The sequence below is a fragment of the Aspergillus melleus genome, assembly GCF_016097325.1.
Source record: "Aspergillus melleus strain CBS 546.65 chromosome Unknown contig5, whole genome shotgun sequence".
Lineage (NCBI taxonomy): Eukaryota > Fungi > Ascomycota > Eurotiomycetes > Eurotiales > Aspergillaceae > Aspergillus > Aspergillus melleus.
The window spans coordinates 3,883,985-3,908,299 of record NW_025763374.1 but is presented as its reverse complement, the minus strand read 5'-3'; the positions used below and the strand labels follow the sequence as shown (position 1 = coordinate 3,908,299).

The following is a 24,315-nucleotide window of genomic DNA, read 5'->3' as shown; positions in this document are numbered from 1 at the left end:
CGCCAACGTCATCCCCAAGGCCCCCCCCCTTGAGAGGAATCAAGATACTTCGGACTATAATCAACTATCCGCCACACCATGGTCCCCCACAATTCATCCCGTTCCGCGGTGACCCCGTACCTGATCTACCTGGTGTTTATCGCCACGTTAGGACCGCTTCAGTTCGGGTATCACTTGGTATTTCCGCCCGAACGTCACGCTCCCGTTTGGTCCCGACCTCTTCTGACGAGTGTACTACATTCATGACAGGCCGAGCTTAATGCCCCCCAAACTGTAGTCACCTGCGAGCGAAAGAGCATCCATTCCTCCGCGAAGCCCATGACGCACGGCCTACCACAATGTATCCCGATGAACCCGTCCCAATTCGGTCTTGTATCTTCTATTTACACTCTAGGTGGGTTTCTAGGAGCCTTGCTAGCAGGGCCCGTCTCAACGAAGCATGGTCGCCTGTTGGCGCTACGAGCGACGACAATTTTCTTCATACTCGGCCCTATCGCGGAGACGCTGGCCCCGACTATCTCCGTCCTGGCATTTGGAAGATTGCTATCTGGCGTGGGATCAGGTGCCGCCATAGTTGTTGGACCGATCTACGTGTCGGAGATCGCTCCCCCAAACGCAAAAGGATTCTTCGGTGCATTTACCCAGATCATGACCAATGTTGGCATCCTCTCGACTCAGTCCCTGGGGTATTTCCTCAGCGAGGGAGGCAAATGGAGGATTATCCTCGCGGTTGCAGGCTTCATCGGGTGTTGTCAGCTTCTTGGACTGTTTTTGGTGCCAGAGAGTCCCACCTGGCTGGCAGAGCATCAAAGGGTGGATAGAGCCAGACAGGTTCTGCAGAGAATACGCGGCAAAGATGCGGACATTGTTGAAGAGATTGAAGGATGGCGATCTTCGGCAGGTGACTCTGGATCTGGAGAGGAGCAATCACTGCTGGTGCCTCCGTCTGCCAACATCCCTCCAAAGCAACCCCCGGTCACTATCCTGACTGCCGTGACGGACCCTCGATACCGTCCTGCCATTATTGCCGTTGTCGGGGTCATGGTAACCCAGCAGCTTACAGGCGTCAACAGTATTATCATGTACAGCGTGTCATTATTGCAAACTATTCTTCCCACCACTGCAGCCTTGCTGACGGTAATTGTTTCGGCGATCAACTTGATAATCACCCTTGTCTGTTCGCCGCTGCCCGATAAGATCGGGCGGCGAACTTGCCTTCTGCTGAGTATCAGTGGGATGGGATGTAACTCTGTACTGCTCGCCTCGGGTATCTATTTCCACCTGAAAGCCTTATCAGTGATTGCTGTTCTGCTGTTTGTTGCTAGCTTTGCCGTCGGCCTGGGTCCGGTTCCATTTATCCTGGCTTCCGAGCTGGTTGGGCCAGAAGCCGTCGGGGCTGCGCAAAGCTGGGCCCTAGCAGCTAATTGGATCGCAACCTTTATCGTGGCCCAATTTTTCCCGATGCTGAATGATGCATTGGGAGGTCGCGGTAAGATCTATTGGATCTTTGCCGCGATGGCCTTGGTCCTGGGAGGATTCATCTACGGGTGGGTACCAGAAACTAGAGGAAAGACTAATGTGGACGAAGTGTGGGGAAGAGAGGATCAGCACCGAAGAGACTGATTTCTTCTGCCTCATTCGGCGAAGCGCCTGTATAGCTGATCGTTTCACTAGATAGACTACACGCGTTTTAATAGAATCTGGGTTGCTTGTAAAGCCTCAAGAAGCTTGGTATGCGTGGGGTTTCTGTACCTCTGAGTAGTCGAATACAACACACTCTAGACTGAAATCAGGTCCGCCGCTTTCTCGGCCAGCGCATACAGGATGGCCTGGTAATGCCCGGTGATGGGCACGGGCAGTACGCTGGCATCTGTGACTCGCAGGCCCTTGACGCCCTGAACCCGCAGTTGAATGTCGACCACTTGACCCATAGCTGCCGATCCTCCTGGATGGAAGAACGTGATTCCTCCCCGTCGGACGTTCTCGTCAACTTGTCCGACGGGGTTTGCAAAGCCACATTCCAATCGTAGGGTACTCCCATGCCATATGCTGGGCTCTGCCAAAGCGGCGTTCCCATCGAGAGGCCCTGCTCGGGATGACGCAGTTTCCACCATTGGGGGTAGCAGAAGTGGTCATGGAAATTGCGACCTGGCGCGTTAACCAACTGTGGAATGTTGTGCTTCGGCAGCTCTTCTGCCGGTCCAATTCCAGAGAGCATGAGCACCTTAATCACTTCTTTGGAGGCATGATATTCCTTGCCGGTTGCCACTTTCACCCCGGTCGTGATCTGCTGGCCGCCTTGTTCTTGGAGGATCACCTTCGCCACCAGCGTGTCGGTCATAACAGAGACGCCCTGAGACCGTATGCGTTACTGGCAAGTTGACGCTGTCCGTCACGCCAATTCTCCCCAAAGTCGGCGCGCCCCAAGGGGCTACCAGCGTTGGCATATGAAATATACTTGGCACCGATACGCTCCCATGCAGAAGGGACCAGCTCCTTCAGCGGATACTTGCGGTCCGGGCTGGTGCGGGCGACAATCGTATTATGAATCGGACCGCTAGTGCCGTGGATCGCCCGGTCAATCCAAGAGGATCCACTCGCACTCCAAGGAAGAAGTATGTCTTGCTCATGGGGAAATAAGTGGGACGGCCATAGCCCACTCCAGGGCCCTGCAGTGGGGGTCAAGTACATAGGGTGTGCATAGGGTGTAGTACACAGCGCAGAAATACATTCGATGAAAGGACATGATAATGCCTAGAGTATACACATTCCGTCGTCAGGGCATTGTAGAGGCAACATCGGAGGATATTCTTTGAAGAAGTGTCCTTGCTGGTTGTCTAGAGTGTATCAGCAGAGCATTTATCAATCATTCAGCATTGATAGCGCGGTGGTTCGCCATATTATCCGGAGTTGCTCCAGGGATTTCGGGGGGTCTAAGTACACAGATGACTACATATATTTCTCCCGCTAACTAATGCATCTCCCTGACCCCGAGCTGCAGCATGTTAAACCCCCACTGTTGCATCTGGAACCGGTCGAACGCTCCTCGCAGGTCCAGAAAGACTTTGGGTTGTTGCATCTGATGTGCAATGCCCTGCCAGCGCACACTCTCATGGCTGAACTCCTTCCAGTCCGTATGAACCACTACAGCATGGCATCCCAAACATGCTGTCTCCACCGAGTCCGCCACTGCTACCAACTCTCGCCTTGCTCCAGCACTGCCTAGTCCATGTTCTATCCGCCTTGCTTCAAGATGGGGATCGAAAACATTGACTCTCACCCGTGTCGCCGTCAACTCTCGCACCAGCCCCATTCCTGCATTCATATCTTCCAAGTTCCCCTTCGATCCGACTCCCAAAACCGCAACACATTTCTCTTCCCCTTCCCCAATTCTTCTCGTGAGCCTCCGAACCACCCATTCCCTCCGAAACCCATTCATCCGCACCACGGAACCCCAGTACTCCGCCACCTCGGGAACCCCTAGCTCTCTCGCCAGGTACACCAAGCACATCACATCCGCCTGCAACACTCCTAGCCCGAATCCTGCTCGCTGACTCAGTCCGAGCACCCTCGTAACGTGGCCCATATCCGCGTTGGTCGATTCGCACAGCACGCTCAGCGAATTGAGACTGCTAATCTGCTGTGCTAGGAATGCGTTCGCTGCAATTTTGGCTAGTTCAGAAGACCATGCATCCATGGTTAGGATCCGATCCTCCGGAATGAAAGGTGTGTAGAGTCGTTTCAAGGCCGTAATGGCTTCCGGTGACATGTCTGACGAGTAGATGTGTCCTATTACAATTCGCGGCGGGTATAGGAGGTCGCGGAGCGCGGAGCCGGGGACCACGAAGTCGGGGTTAGAGAGGACATCAAAGGTGGCAGAGGGGGAGGCGGTTTCTTTTAACTGGGGCTTCCGTTAGAAAAATGAGAAGTAATGGAAGTTACTACTGTGACGTACCACTTTCTTGATTCGGGGGACGATGCCGCATGGTGCGGTAGTCTTCTGCACGATGATTTTATGACCGGTGGAGACTTGCGCGATTGCAAGGAGAGCGGATTCCAAATGTGTGAGGTCTACTGTCGTGTCCTCGATCTAGTTTCGATCAGTATCTGTACTATTCCGAGGGGGAGTTCGGTGAGAAGGGAAGGGAATAAAGCATACATCAGTTCCAACCCTCGTTTCGAGACACAGAAAAACCATATCAGACGGCGTAATGCCCGCATGCAAATTCGTTGAAAAAGTTACATTATGCAACTTCCGAGCCCTTGGAAGCTGCGATACGAACTCGCCAAACTCTGATTCCGGCTCTAGCGACGCCCGTGCCTCCGGCGATACGATTTCTGCATCTTCAAATAGGAGCTCTTCCACACCTGGCTCGGAGATGGGAACCCGATCTGAGTTCCACGCGGAGATGAGCCGTTCGTCACCGTCGACGATGTAGAACTGGACATGCGGGTTCTGCGACGCCAGTACGAGACCCGTCAACGTGCCTGTGCTTGATGAATCAGTTCAATCATCCTATGCGTTCGTTGCCCAGCATGAAGACGGTCATAAAGAGGAGGAAAAACAAAGACTCACCTACATATCCCGCTCCGATGACGCACGCACATCGTACATCCTCAACCTTACTTGGCCTGGTCACGGGCAGCGGCTGTAACTGAATCTCCTCGACACTGTCAGAATATGTGTGCCCTTTCACCACAACGCGAGGGGAATCCTCGTAGCTCTGCTCGATGGCCTTGTATTTTCGTCGCGAGAAGAAGATCGTCAGGCCAGCTAGTACGAGGAGGAACGGGATGAATGGCATCATGTCGGGATTGACCGAGCGGCTAAGATAGATCGTAAAGTTGGGTCTCCTCCAGGTAGTCTATCCGCCACGAGCTATCCTGCTCTAATCTGCCGCGACGAGTGTGCTCGAAGATGTGAAGATGGATGCAAGCTAATGGGCGAGCGAGTGATGCGCCGTCTTTTCTTTCTTGGTTAATCCTTAGAGCTAGTTCCACTCTAACCAGCGAACTGCTCCGCCGGTATGCATTGATTTAGTCGAATTAGGCTAGATTGTGAGTCAACTAGACTATGAATAGATGTCTGAAGATGGAAAAAGCGGTCTGAATAGGCACGTCGTTGGTATATCACCCTCACACCAGCCACCTCATCGCCGCAATTCCTTCGCGGTTTCTCCTCTTGTGAGGAACCATTTGGCAAAGGAAGAACCACCGTCCTCCATTATATGGCCAGCGACCAGGCTGCCGTGTACCGAGTCGTAGAATAAATGTCTCGTCTGGACGAATGGTTCATCGGGGCTACGTGGTCCATGTCTTGGCGGCTGTTGTGTCGCCATTGTGGATGCTGTGGAGCGCATTGAACGGACGGGATTGACGTTGTTTGATGACATGGTTTGGGTGCGCCATGATCACCAAAATAGAATGTGGCTCCGTCGCCTGCGGACACGCAAGTGATGGAGGATGGAGGATGGAGGAGGAGAGGACGAACGCGTGCCGGGGCAGTCAGGTGACCAACTCACGTGATAATGTCACCTGACCGGACACACGATCCTCCGACTTCCACCGTCCTTGTGCCAACTGCAACTCGCACCTCTGGGGAATGCAGATGAATCCAGTGATCCACCATCCAGTCCCGACCAGTCGGCCGAGAGAGCCAAGATGACCCGACTCCCCCGCAATCCGCAGCCAACGAGTGTCGCCCGATTTCTGCTCGGCCGGCCCCAATTCGCTCGCTGTCTATTACCCCGAGGTCTCTCTGCTCTCCCAGTCTGAACTCGGCATCTAGCGCCACTCTGCCTTTTCCTTTCTTCCGACCTCCTTTTAAATAACGTCGGGACCTCGTTGGAACTTCCCATCCGTTAGTCTTTCCTGCCTACGTTTTCTCCTTCATTGATCCTCCTCCCTTGCCTTTTGCCCCCAGCCATGAGTAAAGGCAAGCTCACCGGTGCTGATATTGCCCAGCACAACTCCCGCGACTCGTGCTGGGTGATTGTTCATGGGAAGGCCTACGATGTGACTGAATTCCTCCCAGGTATGTCTTGAATCGGCGGTAGCTTCCACTCTCACCGGCGATTGCCGCTAACAGCTGTTTTAGAACACCCCGGCGGCCAAAAGATCATTCTCAAGTATGCCGGCAAAGATGCGACCGAGGAATTCGACCCGATTCATCCCCCGGACACGCTGGACAAGTACCTCGATCACTCAAAACACCTGGGTGAAGTCGACATGAAGACCGTCGAGCAGGAGGAGAAAACGGCTGATCCGGAGGAGGAGGTAGAACGTCAAGAACGGGTCAAACTCATGCCTCCGCTCGCAGCATGCTACAACCTGATGGATTTCGAGTCGGTCGCCCGCAGCGTGATGAAGAAGACGGCCTGGGCCTATTATTCCAGTGGCGCAGACGATGAGATTGTACGTGGGATTTGTTCCTTCGTCAGAAACGTTCCAGACATTGGCATATGCTAACGTGGACTCCTTCCCCAGACTATGCGCGAAAATCACTCCGCTTTCCACAAGATTTGGTTTCGACCCCGAATCCTCGTGGACGTCGAGAACGTCGACTTCTCGACTACAATGCTCGGCTCTAAATCATCCATTCCCTTCTACGTCACTGCCACTGCCTTGGGCAAGCTTGGCAACCCCGAGGGCGAGGTGGTACTGACGCGAGCCGCCCACAACCATAAGGTTGTCCAAATGATCCCTACTCTGGCATCCTGCTCGTTCGACGAGATCGTGGACGCCAAGCAAGGTGACCAAGTGCAATGGTTGCAGCTGTACGTCAACAAGGACCGCAGCATCACCAAGGGAATTGTCGAGCATGCTGAGGCGCGCGGCTGCAAGGGTCTTTTTATTACCGTGGATGCGCCCCAGCTGGGCCGTCGCGAAAAGGACATGCGGTCGAAATTCTCGGATGTCGGATCCAGTGTGCAGGCGTCCGGCGGCGACTCCGTCGACCGGTCCCAGGGTGCCGCACGCGCCATCTCCTCGTTCATCGACCCCTCCCTCTCTTGGAAGGACATCCCCTGGTTCCAGTCCATCACCAAGATGCCAATCGTGCTAAAAGGCGTGCAGTGCGTTGAGGACGTTCTCCGCGCTGTCGAGATGGGCGTGCATGGCGTCGTCCTCTCCAACCATGGCGGTCGCCAACTCGACTTCGCGCGCTCCGCCATCGAGGTCCTCGCCGAGGTCATGCCCGTCCTGCGCGAGCGCGGCTGGGAGGACAAGATCGAGATCTTCATTGACGGCGGCGTCCGTCGCGCCACTGATATTCTGAAGGCACTCTGCCTCGGCGCCAAGGGTGTCGGTATCGGTCGCCCATTCCTGTACGCCATGTCGGCGTACGGCCAGGATGGCGTGGACCGCGCCATCCAGCTTCTCAAGGACGAGATGGAAATGAACATGCGGCTGATTGGCGCCCGGACTATCGCCGATCTCAACCCCAGTATGCTGGACGTGCGCGGCCTCGTCGCCGGTCACAGTGCGCCCGTGCCGTCAGATACGCTGACATTGCGGGCGTACGATCCTCTGCAAGCGCCTCGTTTCAGCGAAAAAGCCAAGTTGTAGGCTTGGTGACCAGTTCACCTCGGCTTCTTGCCCTCTTGGCACTTGTTCACATTTGCCCACACGACTTACGCACCTGACCACCTTATCCTACGACTACTAGGTACTTACCATGTCCCATTTTCCGTCCGTCCTCTCTGGATTGTATATACCCATCTATCTATTTATTCACCCTCACACATCTTCCACACGTTGGGAAACGCAGCTGTATATTACGAAGAAAAAAAACTCGCGCACGTATTCACAATGAGTCTAGAAGAAGTATGGAAAGAAAGCAAACCGAGTTTGATCTCTTCAGTATAGACATTAGCCTAAGACTAGAACTTAGAAAATCATATTTCTCTCCCTTTTCGTATTCAAATTCGGAATCATATGCAGGACCATGGTTTTGTTAACACCGCCAAACACCCACGCACATATAACATAACAGAAAGATGTTTCGCCAAATACAAGCAGAAAGAGCAAGAAATAAGATAACAAAGAAAAGGCAACTCATGGTATATGCCCCCGTCCCGTCGGATCTTCAACAGTCATGCCTTCCCTCCCTTTATCCTTGCATGTATATACAGCCCCGAATCCCTCTTTAGAAACAGCTAGATCGAACTAGGTTGTAAAACTTCACAGCTCCACCACCTGTGGCCTATTCCCCAGCCTCCCCGAATTACCATACATGCAGGCTGCATTAACCAACCACCCGCACCCCATCTCCTCACCACCCCAGACCTTCGCCCACACGACGCCTAAAACACCATAGCCGAGCACACGCGCGGTATCAACCCACGCGGACACATCAAACAGGTCCCTCAAGAAGCCGAACAGCGCGCTGAAGCGTGAATAGCGTGCCCGACGCCGCCGCACGAGACACAACCGCTCCCAGGCGCGCTGGGCTTCGTCCCAAAACACGGGCTCCCGGCCGTATGAGTGGTGGATGTGCCCGAAGACGTGCAGTGCGGGGCGTACGCGCCAGGCCTCGGCGAGGAGATATGGACAGCCGGTCGAGTAGACGGGGGACATGTCGAGGTGGGATTGCGGCGGGGTGTGGGTGATTAGGATGTCTGTTGCTAGCGGGACGGTGCCGGACCAGGCGTCGTAGTGCGGGGGGTAGGTGAAGGCGTGTTCAGAGCCGAGGGACATCAGGGCGGGGACTTGGGGGGCGCCGTAGAGGGTTAGGGAGCGGGCCCGAGAGGGAGTTGTGGTCGTTGCCGTGGCGAGAGACGATGTGGCAGAGGTAGTCGAAGAGGAAGGAGGAGGGAAAGAGAGGGTGACGGAGGAATGTTGGAGGTAATGAACATCACCCCATTCGATGCGAGTCGGGGAGTCGAATTCATCGAGGGAACGGAGAGAAGCGGTAGATGAGGAGACGGCCGAGAAGGAAGAGGCATCGCGGTCCTCGGGGAGACGGGAGCGCACGTCAAAGTAGCTGTCGTGGTTGCCGCAGACGACGACCTTGTGAGGGTGAGGCAGGGCGCGTAGCCAGTCGACGGCGGCTTGAATCTCGCGGACGCTGCCGTCATTTGTGAGATCGCCGGCGTGTATAAGAAGGTCACCATCGGGGACATCGGTCCATTCAAGGCTGTGGGTATCGGAGATGCAGACGACGCGGATGGGATGGGCGTCGGGAGGAGGTAGTCGAGGAGGTCCGCGGAGTCGTAGCAGACATTGGTGGAAAGGATAAAGGAGGGCCGTGAGAGGGGAGGAAATGAAGTAGTCGGGTATCGAACGGCGATTGTAGGGGTTGGACATGATGTGAGAGAGGTGGAAAGAGGGAGAGAAAGAGAGGAAGAACGAGAGAGTGGAGACTGCCCGGAGAGGAGAAGAAGAGGGGAAGCCAGCAAGCAACCCGATCGAGGTTAGTGCCGTGGTTGTGCGGAGACCCGTGACTCGCCGCTGAGTCATCATTTCCCCGGCCACGTGGGCGCGTGGGGCTCCAGGTCTGCCATCCGTTTCAGGCAATCAACTTCTTTGTCTGCTTTCGCCTGCCTCTTCTCCTCTCTCTCTCCTCTTCTCTTCTCTCGCATCCTTGCAACTTGTCATCCTTAAGAGTCGCTCTAGCCATTTGATCATATCCTGTCCCTCCCTTAGCCTGTAGGAGCCCATTCCGGCTGCGTGCCATCGCTCCGTCATGGCCTCTAACTCCACCGACAACCGCGCCACTCCACAAGGCGGTATTCTCGAGGGCGGGAATCCATCTCACTATGATCCCAAGAACCCTATTGTGGTTTTTATTATCCAGGCAAGGAAATGACTCACTGTGACCGAGCCATAAATTTAATGGTTACTAGGCCTCTATTATCATTATCTTCTGTCGCCTGCTGCACTGGCCTCTCTCCAAAATCCGTCAGCCTCGAGTCATCGCCGAGGTCATTGCCGGTGTGTTGCTGGGTCCGTCCGTATTTGGCCGCATTCCAGGCTTCACGGAGGCCATCTTCCCGTCGCAGTCTATTCCAAACTTGAACCTGGTCGCCAATCTGGGCCTGATCCTGTTTCTCTTCTTGGTAGGCCTGGAGACGGATTTGCGATTTCTGGTCAGCAATTGGCGCGTGGCGGCCAGTGTGTCCGCCGCGGGGATGATTCTGCCCTTTGGACTGGGCTCCGCCATTTCCTATGGCCTATATAACTCCTTTCGCGATGAACCCGGTACGGTTCCTATCAACTTCGGTACTTACCTGCTATTCATCGGAATTGCAATGGCTATCACGGTATGCCCGAATCATGTGCACATGACGCTCCGTACCTAATCGCGACTAGGCCTTCCCCGTGCTGTGCCGTATTCTTACGGAGTTGAAATTACTCGGGACCAATGTCGGCGTAATCGTCCTATCCGCCGGTGTTGGCAACGATGTTGTCGGCTGGGTTCTCCTGGCTCTTTGCGTTGCACTAGTCAATGCCGGCACGGGGCTAACCGCGCTCTGGGTACTTCTGGTCTGTGTTGGGTATGTGCTATTTCTGGCATTCGTGTTCCGGCCTCTGTTCTTGCGGTTTCTCAATCACACTGGAGCTTTGCAAAAGGGGCCCAGTCAGTCCGTCGTCGCTATCACGCTCCTCATCGCTCTCGCCTCGTCGTTTTTTACGCAGGTTATTGGAGTCCATGCCATTTTTGGCGGATTTCTGATTGGTTTACTTTGTCCTCACGAAGGCGGGTTTGCCATAAAATTGACCGAGAAAATCGAAGACCTGGTGGCTGCTCTGTTTCTGCCGCTGTACTTTACCCTGTCTGGCTTGCAGACCAACCTAGGCTTGCTTGATACCGGTCTGACTTGGGCCTATGTTATCGGGATTATTGCGATCGCTCTGATCGCCAAGATCATCGGTGGCGCGGGCGCATCTAGGATGTGTGGACTATTATGGCGTGAGAGCTTTTCCATCGGTGTCTTGATGAGCTGTAAGGGCTTGGTCGAGCTGATTGTCTTGGTATGTTGCTTGTGACTTGGAACACTAGACCTAATGCTAATAGCAGCGCAGAATATCGGTCTGCAAGCAAATATCCTCAGCACTCGGACTTTTACTATGTTCGTGGTCATGGCATTGGTTACAACATTTGTGACTACCCCGGTGACTACTTTACTCTACCCGAAGTGGTACCAAGATAAAGTGGACCGTTGGCGCCGCGGAGAGATTGATTGGGATGGCAACCCTATTCAGCCTGATGGTCGCGTCGACAGTGTGGCAATTGCTAAAGATGACCTCCGGTCGAATGCCGTTCGGAAGCTTCTTGTGTATTTACGACTTGACGGTTTATCTAGTATCTGCACTTTGGCTGCCCTTCTCGGACCTAGCACCGTTTCTCAACCTCTGGTACCCCAGATCCACCCGGACAAAAGGCGAACGATGACCGCTTCCCCGGAAGCTGCTGCAGAGGAGTCTGCGGCAACGGAAATTGAGGAGTCGCATGTCTTGCAGGTGCATGGAGTACGCTTGATGGAACTCACCGATCGAGACTCAAGTGTTATGAAGGTGTCGGAGATCGACGAGTATAGCCTGTCGGATCCGGTGGTCAACACGTTTCGAGCATTCGGTCAATGGCACGATCTCTCAATTATGGCCGGGGTATCCGTGGTTCCCGAATATTCTTTCGCTGACACGGTCGTGGGTATGGCTCGCCAGGAGTCCAGCGATCTTCTTCTACTCCCATGGAGTGAGACTGGCACTATCAGCGAACATCAAAATGGGCTAGGCATCGACGAGGCTAGCCGATTTGCCAACGGCCCATACACAGATTTTGTCTCTAACGTGCTGGACCAAACCTCCTGTAGCGTTGGGGTTCTCGTCGAACGCAGTTCTTACGCGCCTGCACCACGCCGGCCCCTTTTGCCCAAGCAGTCTCTCGGCGCCCTCAGTGCTCGCGGCTCGTTATGGAGTAGGGCCCCTGCCGCGGCACGCTCTCACCATATTGTGCTGCCTTTCTTTGGTGGCGATGACGACCGCTTTGCTCTGCGTTTCGTTCTTCAACTGGCCCAGAACGACCAGGTGACGGCGACTATAATCCACATCGACGTAGCGCTGCCTCCACAATCTGGCCCTGGTGATAGCGACAGTCTGGGCGAAGCGGGGAGGGGCAAGTCCGCGGCCCGTACCTCGGCGAGAGTACAGGAAGTCGAATCGGACTCCAGTTTCTTCGCAGCCATGCGCGACTCTTTGTCCGAGGAGTTGATATCCCGGGTGGTCTTCAAGCGCATCTCGCCTGCCAAGGGGCAACCGGAAGCGGTACAACTAGCAGTGGCAACGATCAAAGAAGAGATGAGCCAGTCACCACACAGGGCTGGCAATATGACGGTGGTTGGACGGCGCAATAATCGAGTGGACCTTGATGCGGGATTCGGCTCGACTCAGGAAGAAGTCGGGGCGGACGCGAGCCGAGCCCTGGGAGCGGTTGGGCAGGCTCTGGTACGCACGGAGAACCGTTTGGCTGGTAATCTTTTGGTTCTGCGTGGACGGCTGTAGTGCCTGGCTTTTTTATAGGTTGTTCTCGGACTTGACGCTCTCTTTCCTATTTTTTACGATTGATTTCGGTTGCCCGATCATGCTGGGAGCCACGACGTTTGGATATCTTTAACTCCGTACATACAATTTGAACCTCTTGGTTACTTCTCCACATTTCATTGTTTCTCATATTGGTGTTTCGGGGTCGAGTTATGAAGGGGATCAATTTCTCTGTGATAGTCAAATCATGCTCGGCAGGAGTCGAGGGAGTTGTATTGTTGGAAAGTCGCAAAAGCCTTCTTGACGTAGGCGGATAGCAAAGTTGCAATCCTATCATCAGGCACAGATTCTTCGGGTTCCCGAACGAACTATAGAGAAGCTACAATTGATCGGCAAACTTGGCCAGACATGGAGGAAGAACAGAAGGAGGCCGCGTCAGCTCACCTTTTACACAGATCCTCATCACTATCGCTCAAATCGATCACATATTCTTCATCTGACCGAGGCAGCACGTTCGGATTCCTTGTCCATTGCATCGCCATCTTCTCCGGCAATAGCGGAATGGCGTCAGTGATGCCCTTCACCTCCAGTCCCCAACCCGGGCGATGAAAGACCTCAAATATCCGCCCTTCCTTTTCCCTCCCAAAGGCCACGGTCTTCTCCAGAATTGCCGAAAATCGACCGATCCGATGCAGCTCATTTTGCTGCCAGTCGCGAACGTCCTCCTGTATGTTCTTAACCTGAACCTGCCTGGAGAGACCACCTTGGTGGTGTCCAACCAGCGTGTTATGCAACCAGCGTATTATGCATCTGGCCTATTATGCATCTGGCGTGCCCACAACCGCGTCATATTCTGGTACTCCGTAATCTCCTGGTCTTCTTCGCAATGTAATATTGTTTATTGTGAGAGAGTACGGCAACAAGCACCCATTGCTGAGGAATGGGAGGCTCGGAAACGGGGGGCTTTGAAAGCTCTCCCTTACTGTCTATATCGGGACGGCGACTGAACATTGTGATATCAATCCGTGACTCCTGGCAAGGAGGGGACATGGCCATCAAGAATAAGATCAAGACGTCAACATGAGCCAGTTTATCTACGCTTCCATCCCTCATGTGCAATGGAGAACTCCGTAGCATGATTGCACACGCGATGAAACCACTGGCCATATGTCCATGGCTATTTCAATCCGCGAACAAGGAATTATTGTATACTGGAAGCTCCCACCCTCTCCGGGGGTAAGGTGCCAAATTACCCAATATGCTTCTAGGCCTATGAATTTGGCTAGTTGAGAAGGTTGTTATGATGGTTGTCGAGGAAGATCTTAATCAATTCAGAGCCAAATGCTTGGTTTGTTTTTCCCCCCTATGCATATAAATTGGATATTGATGTTTAGTGTGGTCGGATCATAATCATAAATTAGGACTTGGTGTGCATTGATACTTGATACATTTTTATCTACTCTCTATATCGGACTTCCGTCTCCTTACAGTCTCTTCAGCACGTCATTCAGCACCTCCTGAGTGCTGGCCTTACCGCCCATGTCAGGGGAAAGGTACTTGCCCTCGTCCAGGTTGCCATCGACCGCCGTGTAGATCTTGGCCGCAGCGCTCTCCTCACCCAAGAATTCCAGCATCAGCGCCACACTGCGCAACGTGGCGATAGGGTTGGCAATACCTTTGCCCTCGATGTCAGGGGCACTGCCATGGCAGGGCTCTCCGATAGCGAAGCCGTCACCGACATTGGCGCTGGGGACCAGGCCCAGACTGCCGACTAGAGCGGCGGCGCCGTCAGACAGGATATCACCGTAGAGGTTGGGAGCAACAATCACATCGTAGTACTCGGGTTGGCGGAAGAGCTTGTAAACCATAGAGTCGACGATCTGCTCTTCCACCTCAACGGAGGAGAAGCGCTGGGCGGCCAGGGCCTTACGGGCCGTCTCACGGAACAGACCGTCCGTCTGCGACAGCACGTTGGACTTGTGGGTGATGGTCACCATAGGGTTGGTACGAAGGGCGGGCGCGGACGCCACGTCCCGGATCTTCTGACGGCGCAGGGCGATCTCGCCGGCGATAGTAGAAATGCGCGATGACGCACTCTCGGAGATTCGTTTAATCGCCTCGGCTACCTTGCCATTGGGGGTATCCTTGCTCTGCTCCTCCTTCACATACAGATCCTCGGTATTCTCACGCACGATAACCAGGTCGATGGGGTTACCGTGGCTGCCACCGGTGGTTGACTTGACCGGTCGGACGTTGGCATAGAGGTCTAGTTTCTTGCGGAGAGCGACAATCGGAGACGAGTAGCCGGCGACCTTGGTGCTCGGGGAGCTATCCATGGGTAAGAAGAAAGCAGATTAGTTGATGTTGATGCATGTTTTGACACAGAAAACAAACAGAGGGACGTTGAACGTACCTGACAGCACCAAACAGAGCTCCATCACACTCCTTTTTCAGAGTATCCACGGTCTTATCGGGCAGCGCAGTTCCGGTGGTCCTGAAGGTGTCATAACCCGCATCCAAGTCGACGAAGCTGAACTTCAGGTTGAGGGAAGAAGGAAGAGATTCCAGGATCCTTCTACCGGCCTATGGTCAATTATGTCACAATTAGCATTGAGGAATTACATTCTCTAGGTCAGTGAGCAGTTGAGTCATACCGGAATAACCTCCCGTCCGATACCATCACCGGGAATGAGACCTAAAGCAAGGCAAGAGAGTCAATGAGTGCTCACACACTAATGGACAGGGCCAATTAACCTATGCGAAGCGTGCGAGCAGCAGCCATGGCGAATGTTTTTGAGGAGGAAGAAGTCCGCCGAAGAAACGTCCGTTCGTCGGAGCCCGCAATCGGAGGGCTGTTATACGCGGGTCGGAACAATGCTATCCCGTGTATCCAAGTGCAAACAGTGCAAACACCATGTACATACATCGGATCTACTGCTTCATCCTTGACCTCAACAGCCATAGTACGACTTTCTTGGCCGGATTCTAGAGTCGTAGGCAATTAAGCTTGTGTCCGGCGGTTTCTCGAAAACACCCATCGCGCTACATCCCTCTATACCTTCGATCATCTGTTTCTCTAGCCAAAACCTCAACGTCCTATCCCGGAAGCTGGTGCTCTGGGCGATGGCTAGGCACGGGTTCGAAAGGATGCTCCGCTGCATCCGTCATGGCAAAGACGATGGCCGCTCCGCCATTAATGGAACCAGACTGACCGGATGGCTTTGGGTTTGAAGATGCGTTCCGACTGCCTGATGAGCTGCGTCCGTTATGTCGTACCGCACTGCCCACCCTTCGTGCCATGTTACCTTGACCGACGTCCAATCTATCGCGGGGATGACCTTGTCAGGATAGGCAGCGTACGATTCTAGACCCTTGAGCCACTGAAGGAGCTTAGTAGAGTCGAGTCCATGTTGGTGGCCGCAGCAGGGTTGGCGGGCGTCCTGTCATTTCTCTCTGACTTGCCTTTCGCAACTGTTTCCTTCGTTTTGTGTGTCTCTTTTCATGTCCTAGTCCATGTCGCCACGCGGTCGGCAAAACCAACTCGGTCATTATTGTTCATACACTGTACCTCTAGAGTACTGTGTAGGGACTTGCTGCCCACCGAAGATATTCTGATTGGGCAAGTCCGGGATCATCCACGAGGCCGGTCCGACCCGCCCTGCATGAGCCCCACCGAAAAGAAGAGGCCCCTCGGCCCCCAGTTCACGTCGCATTCCTTCTGTTCATGCATTACTAGTAGTACTTGAGTCTACTGATCTGCAGCATGCACTAATAGCACTGACATGCAGCATGCCCACAGGAGGCCTTGATCAAGCTACACTCGTGATCAAACGATAGGTCCCACACAAGCAACAGGAATGGGTTGAGCCGGTTCAGACGTTCGTCTAGGACTGATTCCATATGAATAGCTAAAACGGTCATTCGAGGTGCTCTAATCAAACCAGTACGAAGGTTCTAGGATATAGAATTGCTTGGTAAATATCATTGTACGCCGTCGCCATCCCCGGTATGGGGCACTGTTTAAGTCACTTTATCTGCCTGCCAAGCCATGCGAGCGCTCAGAGTGTGCCTGAGGCAGTGAGACATGCAAGAGATTGCACCGAGGCAAACGCTCGTTTGTCTTTCGCACCGCAAGGAAGCGGGCTCAAAAGAGTCTGCAGCAAGTGGGGCCTGCGGGACAAATGGAGCCAGGGATGCAAACATGCCAAACACCCTCGCCACTGCCTGCTGTGCCCTGTTGGTCACGACGGAGACACGGAAAGTACCGAGGAGAGATCCGGACACAAAAGCAAAGCGAATGGGGTTTCAGCTCCCCTTCGTATTCTCCTCAGAGCTCGAAGAGTGCAAAGCAGAAAAGGCCAATTTATGAAACAACACTACCAACACCCAACACCCGCATTGCCAGTCAACGGCGGCAGTACGACTGTACGAGCCCAACGATCCAAGTCGGGGACGGAGCAGGAGACGGAGTTGGACTCATTGAAAATGTCAGAATTGTGGGGCGAACGAATTAAATACTCGCTGGCCGAACCTTCGCTCTCGGTTTGGCGGGAGGGAAATGAGGAATTTGTTAAGACAAGATCCGAGCCCGGGAGTCCTGCCTTCGTTAACTTCTGATCTCCTCCGTTCTCCATACTGTCTGACTTGCGGCCAATCTCGCCGGCAAATGGACCGATCAACATAAGATGGCTACCGTGACGACTGCCCGCACGGCCAAGGCGTTGGGCCTGGAACCCGGCAGAGTGGTTCTTGCGTAGGTGCCTTGCTTACATCCTGCCTATCGACACCCCTGTTCCAGGGGGGTATGCCGCGTCGATCTCTCGATACTGCATGTCTCGAACTATAGTCATTAGGCTCGTACTAACTACCACGACCTAGATTCAACGGCGCCGTTACAACCCGGATCATTCCCCACCCACAACGGGCCTTCGCCTTCGAAGTTACCTTCAGTCCCTCGCAATGGCCCGATGCCCTTAAAGACCAGAAACCACCGAAGCACTTCCACCCTATACAGGAAGAATACATCGAGGTATTAGAGGGTGTGCTATGCGTGGAGGACGACAACCAGGAATACACACTAAGGCCGACGAGTGGGGAGTTTCTTATCCGGCCCTGGGTGAATCACCGCTGTTATCCGCCTACCGGCTACGAGGGTAACATCAAGTTTCTGCTGGCGGGCGAGGAAACACCGGAGCCGTTTAGATTGGATACGATTTTCTTCGAAAACTGGTATGGGTATCAGGATGAGACGGTAGTGGCGGGGAAAGGCGTCGATATGATTCAGGTCTTGTCGGTATGTGTTATCTCTTGCTTGCACCGTTCCCTGGCAATTTATAATCGAGAAGGCTGGGCTAATCATACTCCCCGGTCCTGGTATAGATGTTCGACGCCGGCGGCTCTTACATGTCTTTCCCATGGTGGGTGCCCTTCGGCCGGACGTTGTCTATGACACTGGGCGTCGTGGTTGGTCGATGGATCGGCGGGCTCCTAGGCTACCAACCGTACTACAAGAAGTGGACGTTTGATTGGGATTTGGCGTGTCGGAAGATGGAACAGTCGATATTCCAGCGGCGGTTTGCGGACCGCACGAAGACGGACTGACAGCCGACGACTTCGCATGATGATCAATTCCGACTTTGTTAGTGCCCTTTTTGCTACTTTCTACTAATATCAGAATGACGAGAGTAGGAATTCGTTACGCGAGCCTGGTGCGGAGGAATGCCGTCGATCCTCTCCTGCTGGGTTGAAGTAGGTTATTGAATAAGCGAGGGAGAACCAACAGAAGAATGAAAGTATAGGTTGGGTAGTACAGCCTGTTAATGATAAAGCTCCCCCCAGTTCAGAAGATTGAGTGGTCTCTGAAATATAGAAGGCCGAGTTCACTGTATATATACTTTTGTATCTTTTTGATATATCCTGCTCCAAGGGATAATTCAATGCAGACTTCGTGCGTCCGAGAGGAAAGATTAAAGCAGGATTGAAGGTAGTGAGCCTTATTCCAAAGCTTCAGGATGATTATTCTTGCTGGCTCTATCAACATGGGTATCTCAAAATGTATAGTTTTGTGGTGACTTCAAACGAAACTCCTGAGGGGCACATCTATGGTATGAACTAAGTAGTGTGTGCGAGGTAGAAAAACAACAATAAGTATAAAACACCGTTGGGACATTCAGTGTAGCATTACCTTGTTGTATGTCTCTTCTGTCCTCAGCTTACGGAGTAGAAAAGCGGTATTAGATTAGCAACATATAGTCTAGTAGCATCCTCTGTTTAGCCTAGGGCGACGCTAGAGCATTACCTAGGAGGCTCTCTACATTTTACTAATGAGCTTCATAAACATAAATGCCTGAGACTTGCTTCTTCGCGACTTAAAATAGGATAGATACAATCTTATTCTTGCCCAGTGGTGCCGGTGAGCCTGCCGGGTCAGCGCCTTCGGGGCCTAGCGTGTTTGGCTTGCACAAACGATGGATCATCCAGTGCATACGTAGACAGAGGGCATGCTTAACTGGGTCCTCACTCGATGAACTTATTATACCAGCACTATCTCCTGTCGCTCTCCAGACAGCAATCTGAAGTCCTCCTTCCACCGCCCTCGCTCCTCATCCCCTTGCTTTCGATCAAGAATGTAATGACCGATTCTCTTGTAAGAACATGCGCCACCCACGCTCACTTCCTCCACAAGTAATCCCTCCCATTTCCCCAGCCAATCGTCCTCGATCAAGGCTGCGAGTAGATGCCGAGCGCCTGGCTTGGGCGTCAAACGCTCATCGTCGAGATCGACCCGGAGCCAGTGAAATCGTTCGCCATCTGTTCTCCAGAACTCATGCTGAATGACAGGAATCCCGTCTGTCCAATCCACCTCCATACAGAATGTTGTGATAGCAAGTTTGGAGAAACCTGTCTCGATCAAGCTTGATGGGTTGGCAATCTCCGCCAAAGTGGTGCACTCCATCAGACGAAAGAAGTATAATGTGCCATCCATTGAAGCCCAGCTCCAGGACGGAGTTATGTGCTTCGCCGCGTCTATCTTACGTGCTCTTCGAACACCTCGCCTATCCTCCAACGGTGGGACTTCCACGCGCCAATTAAGACTCCATGGGAGCATTTTCGCGAAATGGCCGTGAACATACAGGTCGTCCATGTAGAGGGCCAATTGACTGGCGATAGTCGAAACGCCAGCTAAGCGACCTGCTTCCGGACAATCCAGCTCGCCATCAGTATATTCCTCCAGGGTCTTCCACCAAAACTCTCCAAGTCTTTCTGGATCAGAAGTATCCGGGACTGCCTTCTGCATTAATTCAAACTCTTCGGCGAGATGCGCAGGGCCTCGCGGAAGGGACTCGCTGGCATTCGAAAGCTGGGTGCAGCTCCAGAACAACTCTCCCAGACCGAAGCTGAGGACGCGCGGAGACCAGAACCGCTCCTGCACGCTGTCGGCTCGATAAGCGAGTGGCTGGTGGTAGAGGGAGCTTTCGAAGTAGTCCCATGGGACCACGGTGGCTGTTGTTTTGGCATTTCTGTCTTCTCCGATTAGGCCCGTAGTATCCACTTGGAATGGGAGCTTTGCGTGCGGTGGACATGCCCCAAGGCAGCTCTCATTGGGCGATTCTGGTCTCGCAAGAGCAAGGTTGAAAAGGCAATTGGTATAAGTCTGTTGTACCTGATCTTCGCTGCTTTTAGAATCCGGGCTTATGCACAAGGCGTCGAACCAGAGATAGCGAATGAATAGGCTTTGAACGAGTTCGGCCGCCTCCCTAAAAGCAACTGGAAGCTCGGTAAGCGAGATCCCATTCTGGAGCTGCGTCATGGTGGAAGCAGACAGTTGAAGAAAGCCAGGATTCGAGCCTCGACAGTAGCTCACTGCTACGTAGGGATCCGAGAGTTCCTTGTCGGCGGGAGAAATCAGTCGCACCGTCGACCCATCAATCTCAAGCAAATAATCCGGGTAGTAGGAAGGGTTGGTATTCTTTCGACACCGTTGGCCATGACCCTCTTGGCAGTCTGTCAACCAACCTTTGGCCGCGGTCACGGCGAGTTGCAGCGGAAGAGATGAGCGTCTCTCGCGAATGGTCGGGTTGAAGGTGACGGTCTCACTTGGGATGGCCACCAAAGACTGGCACTCCATGACGTCGTTTCCATCCCTCGAGAAATCCAAGTCAAGTACTATCTGTGCCTGTCTTTCGTCTTGGTAGATGCGGTAACTCATGGGGTTGATAAAGACGTTCTTGGGGTCGCCATATTTCTGGACAAGCTGATGCATGAATGGATGGCAGATCGAACAGCCACTTGCAGCAGCTTCGCTGAGAGATGCAACATCCGCATGATGGGTGGCCCACTCGGGGCCTTGGAACATACGCTGGCACTGTTGGCAAAGCATGTCGAATGGGGTGGCAAAAGAAAACAATGAGGAAAACCGAATCAGAAAGATTCGAAGAGCGATAAGCCGGAATGCCCAAAAGCTACTGCCAATTTATATAGACGGAAGACGGGCAGGAGCGGTGGCCTAAACTAAGGTCAATGTTTGAGCATCCTTTATATACCTCCTACCTCCTACCTACGGAGGGCGTACAACGCCACAGCTGTCAACGCGAGGTTCCTATTGGATGCAGGTGTCGATGCTCGTACATACGTGTACGACCTGCCATCCTGCAGCCTCGGCGACAAATCCTGCTGCCTGCCCAAGGCTCAGCCCCCGGTTCAATCCTGGATGCAAGCGAAAGGATCGGCGCGTGGGTGTGACAGCAGTGGCCCATCCCCTTTCCAGATAAGTGCATCCTGTCAGGAATAACAATTATAATAATAATCGGGTGAGTTAATGAGCCGGGGAACAAACCGAGCAAACCCTGCTGACAGTGGAATCACATAAACGGCGTTTTATTCGCGTTTTATTCGCAATCTATCTACATGTGACTTCATACTCCATGAGGCTATATCAAAGACTTCACCTGGCGGTCGCTTCAAAGAATTAGAAAGTAACGTCGTGCATTTTGGGGACAGAAAATCTTTTATATATTGGTATTGACATCGACATTGGTATACATTCTGGAATTTGACATAGAGGAAAGGACAGAACCCACTATGCAAACAAGTATTTGGCAGCATGCTCAATATGGTCATCCGAGAACGAGGCCATGGTGTAGTAGCTGTGGTCGTAGTCGGGCTGGTAGCGCACTTTGACCCCCTCCACACCGGCCTCTTTGGCGGCCTTCTCGAGGTTCTCGGGGAGCAGCTGGCCTTGCTTGTAGAAGTTGTCGCCGGTACCCTGCTTGCATCAGTCCTCTTTGTCTTATTATTTCCGAGGCGGATCGAGGTTGCCCATACCACGTCAATCAGCACATCCAAGGGGCCCTTCCAGTTCTTCACCAATTCGGAAGCATCGTGCTCCTTCCACTTCTCCTGTTGGTCATCTCCAAAGTATCCGCCGAACGCCTTCTGGCCCCAGGGGCAGTTAATGGGGTTGGAAATGGGAGCGAAGGCGGAGACAGACTTGTATTTCCCGGGGTTACGAAGGAACTGCAACCAGTTAGATCAATCCTCTGTCCTTCCTCGAATTCCGGCCCGAAGGTGATAAACAACATACCAAAGTCAAAGCCCCGTGTCCACCCATACTGTGGCCTGTGATACTGACACGACTCGAGTCCAGCTGAGGAAAAGCGGCAAACACGGTCTTGGGCAGTTCCTCTGTCACGTAGGTGTACATGTTGTATCCGGCGTTGTAGGGGGCCTTAGTAGCGTCGACGTAGAAACCGGCGCCCGTTCCAAAGTCCCAAGAGTCATTTTCGCCTTGGAGATCCAGCCCACCTAGAGAGATATGTCGTTAGTCATTGTCTGTAAGGCTGGGGAGGTTTGTTCTCATGGCAGTTGAGCCCAACGTACGAGGACTCGTGTCCGGGTACAACACGGCAATGCCCTTTTTGCTAGCGCCGTGTTGGAAGAAGCCCTTCTCGGAGCAATTGTCGGCCGTGCATGTTAAACCGGAGAGATAGATCAACACGGGAACCTTTTGCGAAGGGTTTTGGTAGGCCTGAGGGGGCAGGTAGAGGTTGAAGTTCATGTCACATTTTGTGGAAGAGGCGGCATGGCTGAGTTTGAGGAGTTTTCCGCCGAAAGAGGCGATCGTAGCCTTGGTGGTAACGGACATGGCGGCTGGCAGAGGTCGAGGATGGGTTGTTGAATGAATGAGAGAAGGGGAGGGGAGCGAGAGGGAAGGAAAAGAGAGAAAAGATAGATGGCGGGGTTGTTTATGACGAGAGACGACGGGCCGTGAGGGGATTCCGGTCCCCTCACCGGAAACCTTTACCCCTTTCGGCAATGCAATTGGAGTCCTGCACACGAGACAAACAGGGCCAACAGGGCAAACAATGCGGGGAACCCCATGTATGTGGCCCTTACTCCGTACTCCTTAGTCCCTACACCATACGATGTACTTACTCATTGACACTCATTCCAAGGCCTACGCCTCTCCACAAGGGACTCTCTGTCAAGCGAGGAAATGCTGCTCGGACGTTCAAGGTGATTAGGATCAGTCCAATACTTGGACAAGTGGGATAAATTTACCCTACCACTTCTCTCGCTCCGCTTGTTACTCTTAGTCGCCTCATCGCCTCCCCCTCCGACACCATCTCCGGCAACATCTCCTCGATCGCATCCAACATGCCGCCCTTGGACGAATTTATTTCAAAAAACCTGCCATCCCAGACATAAACCAACTCGCCGTGCCTGTCGTTGTCACCACATAACCCGGCCACCGCCCTCGCCACAACCTCCGCATCCTGCACCCTGGCCCCGACACTCTCCAGCAACGCCCTCGGCACCATCCCTGTATCCGTCCAAGATGGCGCCACAGCATTTACACGCACCCCGCCGAGAGAGATCGTGTCCTCCATTAGCCCTCGAATCAGGCCCAGGACTCCATGTTTGGCAGTGGCGTAGTCCGCGGCCCAGAAATTGCGCAGAGAGGCACCCGAGGCGGAGAGCACGATGCTCTTTCCTTGTGTCAGGGCGTCCTGGCTCTGCATTGACATCCTACTTTCCATATCCTTCTCGCCATTCGACCTCTCCTCCCCAGGCGCTGACTGAGGTTGGGGCCGACCCGGCCTCTTCAGATAATATACCCCCAGTCTCAGCGTGAACACAACCCCGACCAGGTTGACATCCACCGTTCGTAAATTAGGCGGCGCCAAGAGACCGTCCTCATCGAGAGTCTCCTCGAGAAAATTACTCTGCGGGCGAATGCCCGCATTCGCGAAGACATGATCGATGCGCCCGAAATGCTGATATCCCTGTTCGAAGAGGGCACGGATGCTGGCCCATTCGGTGACGTTAGTGGGTAAATAGAAGAGCGTGCCTGGTTGAAGGTTTGGTATATCGGAATGAGAGCCGGAGGGAGCGTTGGATGTATTATGGGAGCCAGGGCCGGCTAAGGACGCCGGCGGAGAGGCAGCTATATCGCCGGCGATGATATTTGCGCCGCGAGAGAGAAGGAATTGAGTGGTCGCAAGACCGATGCCTGAGTTGGTTCCTAGTTTAGGGGGTTTAGTCTGGGTTGGGGTTATAATGTGGGAGGCGAATGAGAATACCGGTGATGAGAATGGTTTGACCGGCTAAGGAGGGGAGGTTGTTGGGGTTGATATGAAATTCCATGCTGAACGGGTACGTGAGAAAATGAGAAGGAAAGGTACAACGAGAGTGCCGGGCTGAATGCTTATACTCCGTACCGTGGGAGGATGATAATGCGGATCAAGTCCAGATAACCGAGGATCTGGGCCCGTCCAAGCGGGGGGGACTTTCTTTGCTCTCTGACGTTTGTGCTTCTCCACTCTTCTACTA

The 24,315-nt window shown here is 53.5% G+C and overlaps 11 protein-coding genes across 11 annotated transcripts; 4 read left to right on the top strand and 7 right to left on the bottom strand.

Moving 5' to 3' along the window:
- Nucleotides 1-78: 78 nt before the first annotated feature.
- On the top strand, nucleotides 79-1,623 carry HGT20 (putative MFS glucose transporter; the record flags this gene model as incomplete). The annotated part of the gene is made up of 2 exons (XM_046091448.1): nucleotides 79-177; nucleotides 250-1,623. 2 exons carry the CDS (start codon nucleotides 79-81, stop codon nucleotides 1,621-1,623), a joined length of 1,473 nt encoding a protein of 490 aa, XP_045947425.1.
- Nucleotides 1,624-1,778: 155 nt separating this feature from the next.
- On the bottom strand, nucleotides 1,779-2,114 carry LDX57_009714 (uncharacterized protein; the record flags this gene model as incomplete). The annotated part of the gene is made up of 1 exon (XM_046091447.1): nucleotides 1,779-2,114. The coding sequence occupies one exon, from the start codon at nucleotides 2,112-2,114 to the stop codon at nucleotides 1,779-1,781; it is 336 nt and encodes a 111-aa protein (XP_045947424.1).
- Nucleotides 2,115-2,971: 857 nt separating this feature from the next.
- Nucleotides 2,972-4,808, bottom strand: ugd2 (putative UDP-glucose dehydrogenase Ugd1; the record flags this gene model as incomplete). Its single annotated transcript, XM_046091446.1, has 4 exons — nucleotides 2,972-3,901; nucleotides 3,956-4,090; nucleotides 4,160-4,488; nucleotides 4,577-4,808. 4 exons carry the CDS (start codon nucleotides 4,806-4,808, stop codon nucleotides 2,972-2,974), a joined length of 1,626 nt encoding a protein of 541 aa, XP_045947423.1.
- A 1,117-nt stretch (nucleotides 4,809-5,925) lies between these two features.
- On the top strand, nucleotides 5,926-7,566 carry CYB2 (L-lactate dehydrogenase (cytochrome); the record flags this gene model as incomplete). Its single annotated transcript, XM_046091445.1, has 3 exons — nucleotides 5,926-6,034; nucleotides 6,098-6,414; nucleotides 6,487-7,566. The coding sequence occupies 3 exons, from the start codon at nucleotides 5,926-5,928 to the stop codon at nucleotides 7,564-7,566; spliced, it is 1,506 nt and encodes a 501-aa protein (XP_045947422.1).
- A 615-nt stretch (nucleotides 7,567-8,181) lies between these two features.
- LDX57_009711 (metallophosphatase domain-containing protein) lies at nucleotides 8,182-9,306 on the bottom strand (the record flags this gene model as incomplete). Its single annotated transcript, XM_046091444.1, has 1 exon — nucleotides 8,182-9,306. One exon carries the CDS (start codon nucleotides 9,304-9,306, stop codon nucleotides 8,182-8,184), a length of 1,125 nt encoding a protein of 374 aa, XP_045947421.1.
- A 379-nt stretch (nucleotides 9,307-9,685) lies between these two features.
- Nucleotides 9,686-12,504, top strand: LDX57_009710 (Kha1p; the record flags this gene model as incomplete). The annotated part of the gene is made up of 4 exons (XM_046091443.1): nucleotides 9,686-9,796; nucleotides 9,846-10,262; nucleotides 10,312-10,974; nucleotides 11,026-12,504. The coding sequence occupies 4 exons, from the start codon at nucleotides 9,686-9,688 to the stop codon at nucleotides 12,502-12,504; spliced, it is 2,670 nt and encodes an 889-aa protein (XP_045947420.1).
- A 1,369-nt stretch (nucleotides 12,505-13,873) lies between these two features.
- On the bottom strand, nucleotides 13,874-15,336 carry lysB (homoisocitrate dehydrogenase lysB). The gene is made up of 4 exons (XM_046091442.1): nucleotides 15,238-15,336; nucleotides 15,138-15,178; nucleotides 14,897-15,066; nucleotides 13,874-14,811 (listed from the first exon to the last, which is right to left on the bottom strand). Exons 1-4 carry the CDS (start codon nucleotides 15,263-15,265, stop codon nucleotides 13,968-13,970), a joined length of 1,083 nt encoding a protein of 360 aa, XP_045947419.1. The 5' UTR covers nucleotides 15,266-15,336; the 3' UTR covers nucleotides 13,874-13,967.
- A 1,832-nt stretch (nucleotides 15,337-17,168) lies between these two features.
- LDX57_009708 (cupin domain-containing protein) lies at nucleotides 17,169-18,084 on the top strand (the record flags this gene model as incomplete). The annotated part of the gene is made up of 3 exons (XM_046091441.1): nucleotides 17,169-17,236; nucleotides 17,362-17,776; nucleotides 17,863-18,084. 3 exons carry the CDS (start codon nucleotides 17,169-17,171, stop codon nucleotides 18,082-18,084), a joined length of 705 nt encoding a protein of 234 aa, XP_045947418.1.
- A 931-nt stretch (nucleotides 18,085-19,015) lies between these two features.
- On the bottom strand, nucleotides 19,016-20,863 carry LDX57_009707 (uncharacterized protein; the record flags this gene model as incomplete). The annotated part of the gene is made up of 1 exon (XM_046091440.1): nucleotides 19,016-20,863. One exon carries the CDS (start codon nucleotides 20,861-20,863, stop codon nucleotides 19,016-19,018), a length of 1,848 nt encoding a protein of 615 aa, XP_045947417.1.
- A 699-nt stretch (nucleotides 20,864-21,562) lies between these two features.
- On the bottom strand, nucleotides 21,563-22,627 carry LDX57_009706 (S-formylglutathione hydrolase; the record flags this gene model as incomplete). The annotated part of the gene is made up of 4 exons (XM_046091439.1): nucleotides 21,563-21,748; nucleotides 21,808-21,999; nucleotides 22,067-22,287; nucleotides 22,363-22,627. The coding sequence occupies 4 exons, from the start codon at nucleotides 22,625-22,627 to the stop codon at nucleotides 21,563-21,565; spliced, it is 864 nt and encodes a 287-aa protein (XP_045947416.1).
- A 412-nt stretch (nucleotides 22,628-23,039) lies between these two features.
- LDX57_009705 (uncharacterized protein) lies at nucleotides 23,040-24,129 on the bottom strand (the record flags this gene model as incomplete). The annotated part of the gene is made up of 2 exons (XM_046091438.1): nucleotides 23,040-24,007; nucleotides 24,066-24,129. 2 exons carry the CDS (start codon nucleotides 24,127-24,129, stop codon nucleotides 23,040-23,042), a joined length of 1,032 nt encoding a protein of 343 aa, XP_045947415.1.
- Nucleotides 24,130-24,315: the final 186 nt, after the last annotated feature.